The sequence below is a fragment of the Globicephala melas genome, chromosome 3 (assembly GCF_963455315.2).
Source record: "Globicephala melas chromosome 3, mGloMel1.2, whole genome shotgun sequence".
NCBI lineage: Eukaryota > Metazoa > Chordata > Mammalia > Artiodactyla > Delphinidae > Globicephala > Globicephala melas.
Window position 1 is genome coordinate 122,068,705 of NC_083316.1, and position 17,572 is coordinate 122,086,276.

At 45.3% G+C, this 17,572-nt stretch overlaps 1 protein-coding gene across 1 annotated transcript in view; it reads left to right on the forward strand.

Moving 5' to 3' along the window:
* SH3RF2 (SH3 domain containing ring finger 2) overlaps positions 1–17,572 on the forward strand; it is a 145,382-nt gene that overhangs the window by 67,699 nt on the left and 60,111 nt on the right. The window contains exon 5 of the mRNA XM_030841085.2: positions 3,978–4,298. Coding sequence (XP_030696945.1) covers positions 3,978–4,298 — 321 coding nt within the window. The remainder of the gene's footprint in view (positions 1–3,977; positions 4,299–17,572) is intronic.

Here is a 17,572-nt window from a genome sequence, read left to right on the forward strand (position 1 = left end):
TTTGTCACTCCCACTCCCACATTTGTCCATTGGCCTGAACCAGTCACATAGTCCCACCTGGCTTGAAATCAGCTGAGAAGTATAGGGGACTACTTGGAGTATTTGCTGAGCATCCTCACCTCTGCTGTATCATAAGAAGTTTGGACTTGACCCAGAAGTCAGAAGACACCACTGATAAATTTAAAGTAAGGCAGTGACTCCATCAGATTTGGGGTTCTTAAAGATTGCTCTGGATGCAGTGGGAAGAATAATTTGAGGAGGAGGGATTTAAAAAAAGCAGAAAGATCAATTAGGAGGCTACTACATGGCTCAGTTAGAAAATGATTGTAGCTTTGACTAGTAGATTGGAAACAACTGGACAGATTCCAGGACCTCTTAGGAGGTAGATCCACAGGAGCGGGGGATAGGGGTGAGGCAGTGGTCAAGGATCACGCCCCATTTTCGGATTTGTGTGGGTCAGTGGTAGAGCCATTTGCTGGATCAAGCAACATATGCTGAAGAGGAACAATTACGATGTTTGGGAGATAACCGTTAAGTCTCCGAGGACAGAGATGAGCTACAACTAATCCTAGTTGGATACATAGGAGGTGCTTAAATTTTTGCAGATTAGAGCTTGCATGGTCCCCTGTATTATTTCAAGAAGCTTCTTCATAGGTCTGGGGAAAAAAGGCATCACTGACTTCATTACCCATTTCTGATATCCTTTTTTTCCAAAACTTCTACATTTAATGATTATTCATTTGGATACTCTCCCCACTACTCCACCTCTAAAATTAGTGATTACAAGAACCCTCACAGTCATCATCAAACTAGGGTCCTGTTCTCCTAATTGCTAGGAGGGGAAAAGATAATCAAGTGGTTGCTGTAATCTGGGAACCTGGTTTTCAAAAATTACTTGAAATCTAAATTGAGCTTTTTAAAGCAGTACTTAAAATTTGATTCCAGTCATTTCATTAAGACCAGCACTTGCCGAGAACCCTTTAAATAAGTTTTGAACTACCAGCGCCATGCAAAGCAATTGGAAGGAAGGAGAGCTTTCTCCTGAGAGTGAGGTGGGCTTTTTGGCATAAACAGGATTTTTCTTGTTAATGTATCGTTTGACTTATTGAATTGCATCTGGGTAAAAGGTGGTAAAACAAACGCGGAGCTTATGCCCGTTCTTGTCAGGACTTCTCCAGCGGGGCCTGCCTGGGTTATACGAACCTCGCTCAGCCCAGTGGACCTCAAGGATATTGTTTCTAATGAGTGGGTGCAAATTGAAGAGCTCTGCAGTCCTTCCCCCGCTGAGCTATTAATCACCCTGGCAGAGGACAGGGAAGACCCAGAGTCATACGGGGCTCTTTGTGTTGCTGATGGAAACACCCACGGTATTGCTCACCTGGGGGCAGAACAATTAGCTGAAGGCAGAAAAAAATTAACTTATTTCATCGTGGCTATGAATGACCAGAAAGAACTTTACTCAGTCAACTCAGAGAGCGTGTATTATCGTCTTACTGGGTGAACAGTGGCGGGATGGGTGCTCTGGGGGAACATGAGACATGGTCCAGGCTTCCATCAGAAGCGCCCTAAATGATTTCAGTAATTTCCCAGTTGATCTCCCTCCTTCCGGTCTAGCATTTCTGCATAGCAGCCAGAGTGAGCTTTTTATGCATTTATTTTTATTTACATACAGTAAAATTTGCTCTTTTTGGTGTCTCTGCATTCTGATAAATGCATACAGTATAACCACACTACCATCAAGATATAAAATAGTTCCAACACTTGCCAAAAAATACGAGGGCAGGCTGCCTCTTGGAAGTCCGCTCCTTCCCTGACTGCAACCCCTGGCACCCACTGATCTGTCTTCGGTTCCTGCAGTTTTCCTTTTCCAGAATGTCACAGAAATGGAATCACATAGAATGTAGCCTTTGGAGTCTGGCTGCCTTCACTTAGCATAATGCCTTTGAGGTTCATCCATGCTGTCGGGTGTATTGGCAGCTCGTGCCTTTTCTTTGTTGAGTCATACTCCACGATGCGGACGTGCCGGAGTCTGTCATCCATTCGCCGACTGAAAGACACTGTGATTGTTTCCAACTGTCTGGCAGCTATCACTAAAGCAGCTATAAACACGTGCATACCAAGTTTTCAGCGAGCCTGAGTTTTCATTTCTCTTGGGTAATTACCTAGGAGTGGGATGGCTGGGTCAGACGCTAAGGAGGAAACTGTCAAACCATAGCATGAGCTTCTAAATAAAAGCATACATCAGATCACGTCGCCCTTCCACCTAAATCCTGCCAAAGGCTTCCTATTACAGTCAATAGACTCAGAGCCTCCCAGTCGTATGCGATCCGGATCCTGCCTGCCTCCATGGTCTCCTCTTTACCACCTGTTCCTCACTTCTTTCTGGTTCTTTCACATCGTTTTCTCAAACAGCCTGAGCTTTCTCCCTCTTCGGGATCTTTCCACTAGCTTGCAATCCCTCTCCTGGAATGTTCTCATGCTTGTCTTCACATGGCTGGTTCCTTCTTGGCATCTGTGTCTCAGCTTGAATGTCACCTTCTCAGCAGGTCTTCCTTGACAGCCCCCCACCAATCTAAAGTAGCCGCCTCCCGCAGTCACCCTCTGACACATGAGAGCATTTATTACCGCCTGGTCTTTTCTTGTTTGGTTGTTTACATGCTGGCTCTGCCATGTATGTCACCCCTTCAGCTCTCTTGTCTTTAAAGTGGGCATAATAATGCCCCTTCCCCTACTTGTTGGTTTCTTTTCACAATATTACAAGCTTCTGGTGGCAGGAACTACATCTTCTCTAAAATTTTCTATCTCAACTATATTAATCACCTTAATCATCCTCACATTGTTATTAAAAAGTTCTTAAATGAAGAAAAAGTTCTTAAAGGAGCAAACTCCCTTTTACCTCTATAGGTGAATCTCTAAACTAGAATGAGACACGTGCTTTTAGAGGGCAACTGGTAACAATCATCATGATGGAAGGTTAAGTAACTGTCCTGGAAAGTTTATTCACACAATCCCCTTTGTCAGCATATTTCCGATTTCTGAACGACATGAACTCACGGGGCCCTTGGTGGGCAGGGTACTCAAAATACAATACAGTCAGTGGTGGTGCTAGAGCTGGCTGGAGCTAGATGGCAAGGGCTGGGTGTTAGGTTTTCAGGAATCTTGCTAGCCAGTTGTTAAACCATTGGTAGATCTTTACACCACAGAGATTGGTAAACTCTACAGATTGGGGTGAGGGGGGTCATTTGTTTGTTTGTTTTGTTTGTTTTTCTGATGTACCAGCACACCACTGACGGTAAGAGGTATAGAACAAGAGAGAATGGTGATGAGGTAAAAGTATTTAAAGGAAGTAGTAAAAGGTGGTCTTAGCGTTAGGTGATCCAGGGTCCTGAATGGATTTACATTCTGGTTAAACACTTATCGAACGTATGAACCTGAGCAACTTCATCCACTCATTATTGCACAAACGCTCACTGAGCACCCACTCGGGGATACAGCAGAGAACACGTGTATAAGGTCTCAGCCCTCAGGCAGCTAACAGTCCAGCGGAGGAAAGGAAGATAAATGATTACCGTGTGGAGTGGGAAAGCATGGGGGCTGCAGGAACACTGAGAAGGGCAAACAGACAAGTCAAGAGTGGAGGTGGGGATTCAGGGGTGGCTAGAGGAAGAGGGAAGGGTCCCCCAGGTAAAGGCGGCTGGGATGATGCTGAGAGAGACGGGAAAATCAGAGTAGAGTATCATGGCTTGTTTTAAATTCTTCAGACCTCAGTAAGAGTCATAGCTACGTTGCAGGAGAGTTGTGAGAATTGATGGATATAGTAAAGGAATTGGGATATACTGAGAACAGGTGGAAGCTGACCAAGGAATGACAACTGAGGCGGTGGCATCTGAGCCGACTTCAGACTAGCCTGGGTAAGACACAGCCGCTCACATGAGATCAGGATGCCTAAATTCTCATCAGACGTTTTGCCTTTTCAGCCAAACCTCACTGCAAGACACCTCCTACAGAAGAACAAAGGCCGTCAGTCATCCCACACAAAAGGCATGTCCCTGGTGTCATCCTCCAGAGGCAAGGCGACCAACGCACCCACACTCCGAAGGGGCCCGGGGTCCAGGAGGAAGGGGCCCGGGCAGTTCTCCATCATGACGGCCTTGAACACCCTCAACAGGATGGTGCACTCTCCCTCGGGGCACCATATGGTGGAGATCAGCACCCCAGTGCTCATCAGCTCCAGCAACCCCTCTGTGATCACTCAGCACATGGAGAAAGCGGATGCTCCTCCCAGCTCTGTGGGGCAGGTAGGGAACAAACCCCTGGGATAAGGGCACCTTGGAGTTGGGCAAGTGACCCACACCGTGTCACAAGCAATATTGGATCTTTAGTACCTGCTAAGCCCCCATAATGCATTAATAACAACTCATGTCATTATGTGTCAGAACTGTCTATACATGATCTCATTTCATCCTTGAAACAGCCTGTGAGCTAGGTATTACTATTATTGCTATTGTTACCCCCATTTTACAGATGAGAAAACTGAGGTTTAGAGGAGGGGGGTTTGCTTTCCCTTGCTAAGAGCCATGGCATGGTTCCTGTCCCTTAGAGAACTTCCCTCCAAGGAGATAATGACATCTGTTTTCTGGGATCACAGTTTAACCTTCACTGTTCCATCCTCCAGTAATGTATCAGGCATCACGTGACAGGGAAGAAAAAGAAAGAAAAAGAAACTATGGGTTATTGGGTGTTTTCAGGACTAGCTATATACTTTGCAAGGCCCAGTGAAAAATGAAAATGCAGGTCAAAAATGATTAAGAATTTCAAGATGGCAACAGCAGAGCATCAGACCAAGTGAAGGGCCCTTCTGAGCACAGAGCCCTGTGTGACTACACATGTCACATACCCTTGAAGCCAGCCCTGGTGGTTTTCATATGGAGCATTTAATAAGATTATGTACGTAAAGTGCTTAGCACAATGCCTGGCACATACTGAGTACCCAATAAGCATTAGCTCTTAATACTATTGTTATTAACACAACTGCTGTTATTATTAAGCCTGGCCACTGAGTTGCCAAGTGAAGGGAGATAAGCCAAGGGGCCGTCCTGGCAATCCAGAAGCAGAACTACTTCTAACAGCATGAGGCTATTTAGGTTGAAGGATGCTTTAAAAGATGAAGGACCAGAGGTACAAGGCAAAGTAATTAAGAATTGCATGTCAGGTATTCTGCTATAAACACTCTTTGGAACCATGCAGGTGACAACTCGAAAAGACAAACCTCAACTTGCACTGATGTAATTTTTATTAAGCTGTAAATCTTGTTTTTAAACATGAATCTCTACCTTGGGATTAAATGACTTAATTGGACTCTAATCCCTTTTTAACAAGACAAGGAGGAGGAGAAAGTCAAGGGTTCCTCAAAGACCTGTGTGCTGGTCTAAAAGGAAAACAATCACCTGCTACAGCACTTCAGACCTTATACCACTGTCTGCATCTCTAGGAGGCTGGCTGTTGACGTCATTCTGCCCGCCACTTGCACTACATACACACTCACACACAATTACACTCTCCCCTCCCTATACACTCTCCTTGCATTAAAAAACTGCGAAATTCCCTTCCCTTCCTACCCACACACACTCCAAACACTTTTTTACAAGTATATACACACTTTGTGCCCCAAGTTCTACACCCCGTACACACATATACACACACATACATGCTCCAACATGGGAGCCTAGTGACTCACAGTTAAGCGAAAGACTAGCAGAATTTTTCTGAAACCATTCTTTCTAAATATATAGACATAGGTATACGAAGTACAGCCCACACTCAGTAGATCTAGGCTAGCTCACTCAGCTATAAGTTGGCTTCCCAAAGGATTTAACCAAGAGTCACTTTCCCTGTGCCTTTTTCATTCTTCTCCTGGTCATTTACCTCATCAACAGAGAGGCTGGACCAAAGCAGAGAATCCTAGTAGGATTCAAAACAAGTAGTATTCCTTCCTAATGTTCACAAATGGTGAGAATTCCAAAGTGTGGCATTGGCATACCCTATCCCCAGGGAACCACTGCACAGTACTGATAGCCTTTTCTCAATTCACATAGTGGTGGATTATAAGTATTTCTACATGTTTGCCCAGATGTTGTCAAAAACACACTCTTAAAATGCCCCACTTATGAGCTACATCTAAAGATCAGTGGAAAGTTGAGCAAATGACAAGATCTCCTGCTTCCTTTTTCTCTAACATCCTTGAGAGCTGTGGTTGGGTCTAGCTTATCAAACTTCCCCTCCTTCCCCATCCCAGCACCTTTCATAGTACATAGTCCCTAGTAGGTGGTCAGTAAATCAAGGAATCAAGACATTTGGCTTAAACATCTGGGCAGGTGGTGGTGACGTATACATAGACAGGGAAGACTGGAGGAGGAATTCTTTCCTATAGAAAGATCACAGGTAAGTGTAATTCTTTCAACCAGTAGACATCTGTTGAGTGCTTACAATGTACTAATTACCAGACTGAGTCCTGGGGATTCTACTACCAAAACATCAAGAACAGCAATAATAATCTCAAACATTTATTGAAAGTAAAAGAATTGATAGGTAGAAAAGGAAGGAAGGAAGGGAGGGAGGGAGGGAGGGAGGAAGGGAGGGAGGAAGGAATTCTTTCTTTGTTGCCAGTGTCCTGAGTCCTGCGCTCCATCCTAAAATATGGTAAGAGCCTTTGTAGGTGAGGTACTCTCACCAATTTACAGTGACGTAATTAAGACCCCCAAAGAAAAATGGTTGGGCCACCGTTCCTAGAATTAGTGAACAGTGAGAGTCTGTTCTGACCGTAGAATTGTGTGATTCTGGCCCATAAGCTCTTGTCACTGTGCTTCGCCATTAACAGAGACGTCATCAGGCAACACCGTTACATCAATGTAGTTTATCTTGAATGTCTGTAGCCTCCCTTTTCTTGCACATCTTCACTTGACTCCAAGGCCTTCCAGCATTCTCTTCCCTGCCCACCCCTCAGTAAAGAATTTGCCCTAAGTCTTCTCCACCTCAAGAAGGTTTTCATTTACTATCACTTTGTTCCTTTATGAACTACCGTGTCCAAGCATTGTGCACAGTACTGAAGGCACCAGGAGTAAGTTTTGCCCCAAGGAACTCACAGTCTAGCAGGGATACAGAAAATAAATGACTGACTATGGTGGAGTTAGGGCTTCCTAAAATGGGATGAGCACCCTGATGGCTCCCACACTGACTTAGGCGGTGAAGATACTTGGAATTTTACAACACAGAACTGTCGACAGAGAAAGTTACTTCCTTTCCAACTTTCCCCAAGCCTCTTGGTGATATCAGAAAGTCTTAGTTTGGTGCTAGTCTGTCTTTAACATCCTCTATCAGGTTTTGCTAATCTCCCTCTGTCAGGAAGCGAGAACCAGGCATTAGGCTCAGAGCTTCGGGCAAGCAACTGCCCATCTCTGAATTTCATAACACTGTATGTTTTCATCATGTTGTCGGATGGTTATCCTCCATATCTTACAAGTGATACCAGTTCTTGTTCACAGAAGTCTATGAAAAATTTTTAATACTTTATTAACATGTTTAAGCTTTTTTTTAAAGAACAGTGAGTTAATAAAGGTACAAGTGATATGTGGATATGGCAAAAACCATGGAGATGGGACACAATGCAGTTTAGAAAGCACCAATCCAGAGTAAATACATGCATAATTAGAACATGTAGGAAGTGCTACGGAAGCAGAGAAGAGGGCGTTTGTTAGCTTCAGTCCTGTTCCCTGAGAGAGGGATATTTGAATATTTGAACATTGGTCCTTCTGTGACTGACGTGTAAAAAGTCCAGGAAAATTTTTTAGAGAAAAGCCTCTTTAAAGAATGTTCAGTCCCCACCAACTAAACGGAGGGGGCTTGGAGGATCAAGGAGTAGGTTTTCTGAAAACACCTCTAAAGAAACAATGAAGAGGAGGATTATCCTTCACCTCTTAAACACCAAAGGGTAGCAGTTCCTATCTTCTCACAGAGAGAAGCTGAAGCAAGGAATTCTGTTTTCCTGTTGTCATTGTGTCCTCCCACCCTTGGGAAACCACCTGACACATCTGGCTGGAATGTCAGGAAGTGACCTTAAAGGTAAACTTTGGACTAAACACAATTGTGCTTGAAAATAATTCAGGATTAGACCTGAAGACTCTGAGTAGGTTCCGTGGGAAACTGCACTGGAGGAGGTTAAGAAGGGGGATGGGAACCAATGTAGTTGGCCTTTGGGGGAGTCCTGGAGATTATCTCTAGGTCTGCACTGAGGACGGCGATGCCTTCGAAGGAGAAGGAAAGTCAACTGCATGGGACACGAGTTAGAAAGAAGTCCGTCAGTAATGCCTCTTAAGGGAAGCCACAGTGCCAGGTCCACCCTGGAGATTCCCAAACTGACTTCTTCAGGATGTGGAGTCAGTTTGTCCCATCTCCCCACTCACAGCACCATGAGGTGCTCTTGTTTGCTGTAACTCTAGCCTTCCTAAGACATTCTGCTCCCCCAGTCTACGCACCCTCCCTGCCCAGGGAACTCAGCCTCTTCCTCCCTTCCCCCTCCCACCACTGCCAATCCCTCCAGCCCCCTCCTTCAGCCTGCCCCTTCCCCTGTATCACAGGCCCAGGTGAGTACAACTGCGATGCAGCTATATAGAAAGCCCGTCGTCATTCCAGAGTTCTCTCTTTCCCTCACCTTCTACATCCAGTTCGTCAGCAAGTTCAGTTTGCCACCTAAATTGCAATTGTTTCTATTCATCCCATCCCACTGCCTTAGTTTTGGTCCCCATCACTGCTTCAGTCTCTTCCTGGTCTCCCAGAACCTTGCTCAATCTCAACCCCTCACCCTGCCGACCCCCTCACCCCTACCCATTCTCCCAATCATAGCCTCCATACTCTGGAAAATCCAAATCCGTTTGTCTGCTTCTCCTCCCCAGACCACCAATGGTTCCCTACAGTCTTCAGAAGCGGCGATACCTGCCATTAACTAAGTGCCCACTAAAAGTCAGCAACTCTCGATATGAGATGATTTATAGACATTATGACTATTCTCACAGCTCTGCAGAGTAGGTGTTCATATGCCCATTTTACCAAACAGAAAAGGTTTGGGACAGAAAAATTAGATAACTTGCCCAAAGTCTGAAAGCTAGAAACAGACCCAGGATTGGGGGCCAGACCTGTGCCTTCTCTCCTAAATGAGTGAAGGCATTCTAAACCCTCCCTGATCTGACGGTAGCCTTCCAGCCTCCCCCCATGTCCCCCGCCACAGGCATACACAAAAGTTGCAGTGACCTACTCAACATTTGTAAGCATAGTGTATACTAGGCCGCCTCTTGGCTTTTTGTCCTTGTACCCGGCATAGTGCCTGCATTACTCTGGGCAATGAACAAATGTTTGTGGAATAAATAAGTGCTGTTCCTCCTGGAATTTACTTTTGGTTCATTTGCCTGTCACAGTCACATGCATACCCCAAGCCCTGTATGTATACCATTCCTTCAAGGAAACTTCTGCTACCCCTCTTCTGCAGAATTAATACCTTTCCCCTGTGTTCACATCACATTGTTTACACTTGTGTTCTTAGTACCATAAGCATCCCATATGTATCTTATCACCAGGCTTACTAGATTGAAAACTTGTTAGGGGCAGGGGTGGTGTTTTATTCATTTATGTTGCTGTTGACTTTCCAAAGCCCCAATAAAGTTTTCTAATAACGTATTTTGCCTCAAGAATCAAAAACAAAGACAGAGGCCTCTGATTTACTTAAATAACTACCAATCCCTTTCCCCTCTTCTGATTACCCAGAAAATAAAAGAGGGAAGATAGAGAGGGGAAAGACAGGCCACTGAAATCATTTCTTATGATGTGATTCCCTCCCCCAGGCCTCCTCCATCCCATCCCAGGATGATAATGGCAAGTCCAAGCATCTTTCCTGGGCTCCTGGGAAGATGAGCTGTCATGTGCCTTAGGGAATTCTGAGGTCTGTAAAGCTGACTCTCCTTTCAATCCAATATTCAAAATATTCTGAAGAAAGTAATTTCTAGGAGCTTCAACTATAAGTCCAGATCTCCTGTGTCCCTTTGTCTCCATCTTTCGCAGAAATCTCCCAACCCAACTTTAGGGTACTCAGGACGGCCATGAGAGATGGTTTTTACTGAGTAGTAAGATAATTTTTTTTCCTTTGGACACAGTGTCAGTGCTAATGTATGTTTAAGATTCTTAGCTAATCCTCCTTCTAAGGTAATTTACAGACATAAACTTCCCCTATGCTTATATTCTTATTTTGATTATCTTCCAATATAAATCTTTATCTTTACAATTTTCACGCAACAAACCCCTGCTCACAAGTGAAGCTGTCAGAGCTCTCTTGAACTGGCCGGATTGGCCCCAAAGAGTCATGAGTGTAAAGTGGGGACGCTCCACTAAATGAACACCTGTCCCCTCAAACTGTTCTGTTCCATGTCATCATTATCTGCCCCAAAGTACCTTCTATGGGACCCAACAGGTGCTTGAAATATGTTTATTAAATTTTCAAGAACATACCCCTTGGGTGGAGACAGCCCCTTAGACTGTTCTCATACATTATCAGTTAATGTCTTAGCAGAAGTTCCCTGGCTGACATCTGAAAGCAAAAAAAAAAAGACACAGGGTAGAACCAGAGGGCCTCTGCTGCCCTCTGCTCTGCCAGATCCCCTGGGTAAAGAGCTGTCAGGAGCCACCTAGAGAAGCAGTGTTATGTCCAGGGGAAACCACTCCAGCCTTAGACCCAGACACCTCTCCCCCGTCTCAGCAGTGAGACTTCTGACAAGTCCGTAGCCACTCTAAGCTTCAGTTTCCATCAAAAAAGCAGGAATAACCCCTGCCTCACGAGGCTGTCGGGAATATCAAAGATGTAAAGTGGGTGTAAAGCGCTTGGCTCCCATTTTTATTATTTTTGTTATTATTAAAAATGTTAGCAGTCAAAATTGCTTAGTAGTCAGTTGCTAGATTTCTCTTCAAGCACTCGCCTCCAGGTTTTTTGAACGTTTTTGTAAGAGAAAATTTCAAACACATATAAATGTTAAGAGAAGAGCACAGTGAACCCTCCGGTACATAATCACCCAGTCTCAGCAATTATCCACTCACAGGCCTATCTTATTTCAGTTATACCCCACCGCTCATGAACCTGCTCCTAACTGAGTTATTTTAACGCAAAGCTCAGACATAATATCATTTCATCCATACACATCTCAGCATCTCTTTAAAAATTTCAGGGAGTATTTTCTTCCAAGAGTTTAACATAAGAGTGATCCCATTATCACACACTAGAAAATGGAAAATAATTTCTTAAAAACATTAAATGTTCAGTGCTCAAATGTCCACATTTGCCTTATAAGTTTTTTACAAGATGTTTTGTTTAAATGACATCTAAATGAGGTAAACACCTTGCATTGGGTTGATATGTCTATTAGATTTCTTTTATTCTACAGGTCCTCTTGCTTTTGCTTTCTCTCTCTGTCTCTCTGTCTCTCTGTCTCTGATTCTCTCTCTCTGTCTGTCTCTCTCTCTCTCTCTCGTCCTTTGCCATGGACATGTAAAAAAAGCCAAGTCATTTTTCCTGTTGAATTTTCCACATTCTGGGTGGTACTGGTTGAGCCTATGCAATGTTAACACATTCCTCTCCACCATTCATGAGGAACCATTCATGACCATTTATTCAGGGCTGCAAAATGGTGACATTGCAAATCTGTCATCCCTCCTGAATTTTTTTTTTAATATTTATTTATTTATTTGGTTGGTTGGTTGTGTCAGGTCTTAGTTGTGGCAGGCAGGCTCCTTTAGTTGCAGCTTGTGGGCTCCTTAGTTGTGGCATGCGAACTCTTAGTTGCTGCATGCATGTGGGATCTAGTTCCCTGGCCCGGGATCGAACCCAGGCCCCCTGCACTGGGAGTGTGGAGTTTTAACCACTGCGCCACCAGGGAAGTCCCCCTCCTGAATTTTTTTAAGCTGCAATGCTTCTGTAAGATTGACTACTACCTTCTAAGAGTTGATGATGTGTAAGATCCTATACTGTGAGTTTTAACTAAATTATTTCACAATGATCTCCAAACTTTCATACCATAGGCCCTCAGCATACACTGGGGAATCCAAAGTTCATGTCTTAACCACCATATATTTATTCTCTCCCCACCCGCCCCGCGTTTCTCTCTCTCTCTTCCTTGTTTGTTCCCGGGCGTTTCCCTAGTTCAAAGACAGGACTCATTTCTCACCACCTTCTCTCCTGGCATGTTTGCCATCATTGAACTGCTACTCCTTTTTCCACTGGCCGCTGCCAGCTGGGCTAATCTCCCCTGCCTGCCTGTGCCAGTCTGCTTGTTTACATCCTTATCACTGCCCTCAGGCCGGCCTCCTCATCCTGGCCCCTTCAGCCGTGTGTTCACCCTTCTGCCCCTCCTGAGGACTGGTTCCCACAGCTGGGCTAAGACCAGGAGGAAAAGACCAGGTTTCTTCAGCCTGGAGAAGAAAGGGCTTCAGTGTTGCTGTGGGAATAGGAGTTGACTTTATTTTTCCAAACATGGGTTTATAGACTGGTTTTGTGTTCCTGTGTCTGGAAGAGGAAAGGAACAGAAATCAGCACATGAAGGATTTCATGAGGAACAGGGAGAAATCTCTCCCATCACATAGACTGTTAGAAACTAAGCACTGAAAATGCTGAAGGAGTCTGTGCATGCTGCTGTTGGGTTTTGGTGTGGTTTTTATTTTTCCCTGTAGAGGAAGGCAGCTTAATATAAACAGAAGGGCTCTGAGTCAGGCTAAGCTTCATGCCACGGCTTTGCTACCTAATAACTCAATGACAGTGAATAAGTACCTTACCCCATTGAGCCTCAGCATCCTCATCTGCAAAATGGGTAGGTCCTTCCATGCGAGGTCTTTTCAGGGATTAGCCGTAACTCAGTAAGCTGCTGCCATTGCTCTTACCTGCTTGCCTCCAAGCAGAGTGTTTAGAATATATCATCATTGGTGTGATTGAGGAGAACCCCTGGCTTAAACCGGGCATTGAGCCAGACATCTTCCAAGATCCAGGTGACCCTTCCAACCTGAATTCCCTAAGGTATATTTTTCACAACTCCTGGCCAACACGGGGGTGATCTTGTCTCATTTTATATGTGAGAAAATTGGCAGGAAAAGGTAATTCCGTAACAGAGTCAACGTCTTCCTCCAAAATCAAATCAACTAAATGTGGTTTAAGACCAAACTAAGAGTCCTTTTACTGCATCATTTAATGCCTCATCCGTGAGCCATGTGGTCCCAGGCTGCAAGAGTGATCATTAGTACAAGACAGGTGCCACCACCACCTGATGTGCCATGATGTCTCCAGTTAGGCCTAAGAATCTGATCCGAATGCTCCCTTCCATCAGCAGCATGACCGGGGGGAGCCATTTTGCCTCTCTAGGTCCCAGTTTTCTCATTTTCTAGGTGGAGTAATAAAACAGACCTGGCAGAGTATTATGTTGCTCAGTTAGCGAATAGCACACTCTGAAGGTAAGTGACACCAGGAAGAACAGCTCCTATTATTTAGTTAATGATGGTCCTGGTTGGGATTCCTCTGGTCTTTTCTCAAGCACACTTTCACACAAGAGTTCTCTTTCCTTTCTGGCTACTGCACAGCTTTCTCAGCCCCAATAGGTGTCAGGTAGAGATCTCCTGTAGGAGCTTTTAAACAAAGAGCTTCTTGGCACTTTAGGGAGAAACAGTATAGTAAGAAGATAAAAATAAGGGCTTTGGGGGTCAGCCAGCTCTCACTCTGCCTCTTACTGAGCAATATAACATTGGGCAAGTTACTTAATCTCTCTGGACCTCTGTTCTTCCATCTGTAAAATGAAAGTGATGTGGTGATTTTGGGGTTTTTTTAAACCTCTTAAGATCGCTGTGAGGATAAAATGAGGTGATGCGTGTACATGAGATAATGGCCAGGTTTTGGCAGTGGTAAATGGCTCGGTAAATGTTCACTGTATGATTAATGTTGGGTCGGCTCAGGAAGCTATGACCTGCCCCCATGCCCATGCCCCAGGGCTGGCCTGTGCAAACAGGCCTTGCTAAGAATGCCGTCCGCCAGCAGCACGCTTCAGAAGGATGCTCCATCAGAGCCTGCCTGGAGTGCAGAGGCTTCCAAAAGTCCTCGTGCTTCCTTGTTAAGCAGTGGCAATTCTGGAAGTAGGGAAGGAGTATGGCTTTGGACTTGTATCTTGCGGCCCCTTGGGGCAACTGTATTTGCTCAGCTCAGACCCTCAGCTATAATCCCAAGGGGAACCCGCAGGAGGGAAGCCATGAAAAAAGACTTTGGACAAAGGAGGAGACCAGGGTGGAGACTGAGGCAGGGCCGTGTTTCCACCATCTTTTTTTTGGCACCTTTCAGCTTTTTCTGTAAGCCACATCCTCATCTGGTCTAGTTGCCCAAGCCCCTCACAGCCCACCAGTGAAGCAGCCAACGAAGAGTTGTCAGGTGCCCCCAATGCTCCAAGCACAGGCAATACAGTGGACCAGGCAGACCTGGTCCCTAAGCTCGTGGCATCTCCAGACCAGCAGGGAAGACAAATACTAAACAAAGTATTATAAATACCTGATACAAGATTGTAAGTGTGCAAAGTTCTGTAAGGTTGAAGGATGGGGAATGAAGAGAGTCTGAGGGTGGTCAGGGAAGCCTACCTGCAGGAAGTGACCTTCAGGTAGAGAGAGACCTGACGGATAAAGGAAGTCAGCCTGGGGAAAGAAGGTGGTGAAGCGAGACCCTCTCCTTCAGCCCCAGCAGCCCAGCTCACTTTATACTGAAGTTAACCCCAGAAAACGGCAGTGCTCCTGGAGCACCATGAGGCCTGCAGTGCACAGATCCCCGCCCTGCCCAAGCTCCCTGAGGTACTCTGGGGAAAAACCATTCTTGTTTCTGGTGACCAAATCAAGTTTGGTAATTAACCCAGCTTGCTTCTTTGATTCAGCATTTCTTCAACAAGAAGTTAAACTTTACATCATCATTCTGCCCAATTAATCCTGGCAGGTGAGCCACTCAGGGGCCCCAGCCCTGCCAGGGTTGAAAAAGGGAGCGGCCTGGCCTGCACCGCAGACATTTTAACACAGACTCTTTAGCCCTGGGAGCCAGGAGCAAGGGTAACTGATACGCGAGGCCACTGGGGCCCTTAACACACACACACACACACACACACACACACACACACACACTCACAGAATTCAGCATGAAGGAAAAATAGGAGAGGAAAAATAAAATAGAAGGGCAAGAGAAAGAGAGAAGAGGTATACAGGGCAACAGTCAGGGACAAGGAAGGTAGTATAGAGAAGGGTAGTACAGGAGACATGGACATTCCTCAATGGCACAGGGACCTTGTCCATGTGGCTCAAATTTGCAAGGACTCAGTAATAGCACCTTTCACACAGACCTGTTAGGAAAGTGAATGAGATATTCACATAGAGAAGGCTTTGTCAACCTCAGTACTGCTGACATTTGGGGCCAGATAACTCTTTGGTGTGGATACTGTCCTATGCACGGTGTGGTGTTTAGCAGCATCCCTGGCCTCTACCTACTAGATGCCAGGAGCACCCACCACCTGGTTGTGGCAACAAAACATATCTTCAGACCTTCTCAAATGTCCCCCAGGGTCAAAATTAGCCCCAACTGGGGGCCACTTATGTGCGGGAGATAGCACAGGGCCTGGCGTACAATACATGTAGAATAAACGGCAGCTGACATAAGGTCTGTGCAAGGCAAATGCCCTTTCTGAATATCAGACCCTTCTTCCCAAACACATGCCAAGAATATAAGGGCTTTGGAGAAAAACTGGAACTTTCCGTAGGTGGGATGGGTAGACTTGCCAGTGCCATCACTGGAAATGTGCAAACAGACTCATGTGCACAGGGATGGAGAGGCTGAAGGGACCTATATATTCACTGGATTGTTGGAACAGGTCCACTTTCCACTCTGCTCAGCTCAGAGGGAAAGGAGCTAATTTTGTGGCATGGGTAGCAGGTGCCAGGCCCTGTGCCAGGGTCTTACATATAGACCAGCCTCTGTGAGTTCTGTGAATAGATATTATTATTTCCATGTTAGATGGAGGGACTGTGACCCAGAGAGGCTAAGTAACTAGCTCAGTGTTACTCAGCAAGTACATTTCAGGATTTGGGTCAGAACCCAGGTCTGACTCTCTTCCAAGCCCATGCTCCTTCCCCACCCAGGTGGCAGGAGTAGGGCTTCTCATATGCCTACTTGATCATTCACAGTGAGAGTTTAAGAGCAATTCGAGGGCAGCAACCAGGCTTAGTGGGAAGGAATGATGGGATTGATTAGCAATGTCCGTCATGGGCCCAGGAATAGGAAAAGGAGGCAGGTGTTCCAGGTGTTTGCCATCCTTGTACAGACCCATAATCCAAGATTCAGTGATTCTGTATCATCCTAGCTGGCGTTTTCTGGGGTCTACACTGGACTAGGCGTACATCCCGCTTTGTTCGGCAAATTAGCTGCTTTCTTGCTTTCTCGGGGCATAGCTGAAAATCAAGTCTTCTCCATAGGTGAGGGTTTCTACAGAGGGCACAAGGAGCCTGTTCTTAACACATTGTTCTCATGGAGAAACAAGGTATCACAACTCTTTGTTAATGCTTGAGGAATTTTATTTTTGATGATTAAACTGTTCTCAAAAAAGAAAAGGAAAGAGAAACTTCTGAGGAAATGGGCCATTTTTTTTTCATAGAAAAAAATGTTTGCTATATTTTCAAAGTACAAGCTCTGGAAGATGCAATATCTATCCTTCTCCCTCTCTTCCCACTCCAAAATAATCCAGCCCTGGTGGAAAATTGCACAACTAGATGCATAACAAAACCTGCTTACACGTGTAAAGAACATTGCAAACACCAGTTCATCTGTTTCCAGACACTTCAGCTAGGGAAACGTGCTTTCTCATGGCTGAGTCTAGGGCAACCCTGAGGACAGAGAGGGTAGAGTCAGAAATGGGAACAGATCCTTCCCTCCTGCTGGGCTTAGTTCAAGCTGCCTAAGTGAGCGCTTGTGCTCCACCTTGGCCTTGACCTTGATCTGTGCTGGCACTGATTAGGGAAGGCTCCTTGCCTTCACGGTCCTGTTCACTAACACAGTGTGCCCACCACGTGCCAGCCAACCATTCATTCAGTAAAGACTTACTGATTCCCTGTCATGTGCCAAGTTCTGGGCAAGCACTGGGGAGACCAACCCTAAATATATTTGAAGCAGCATGTACCAGGTCATAGAGAACATTCACGATTTTAATCATTCTCTTGCATCCATTTCAAGTGGGTAGGACATGAATGAGATTGGAGAATGTCTACCCTTGATGTTCAAAGTCATATTCCCTATGCCTGGGATTAGGCCCTTGCTGGGCCCTCACCTCTCTATGCAAATAGAGAAAGCAGTCACCAGGGGAAGGGCTATGCACTGCAAACTATTTCTGCTATTGGCACCTGGAAATTATCCACTATTCATTTATTTGCTGGGGAGGTGCTACAATAGGAATGGCAAACTACAGCCCACCAGCTAGATGTGGCCCTC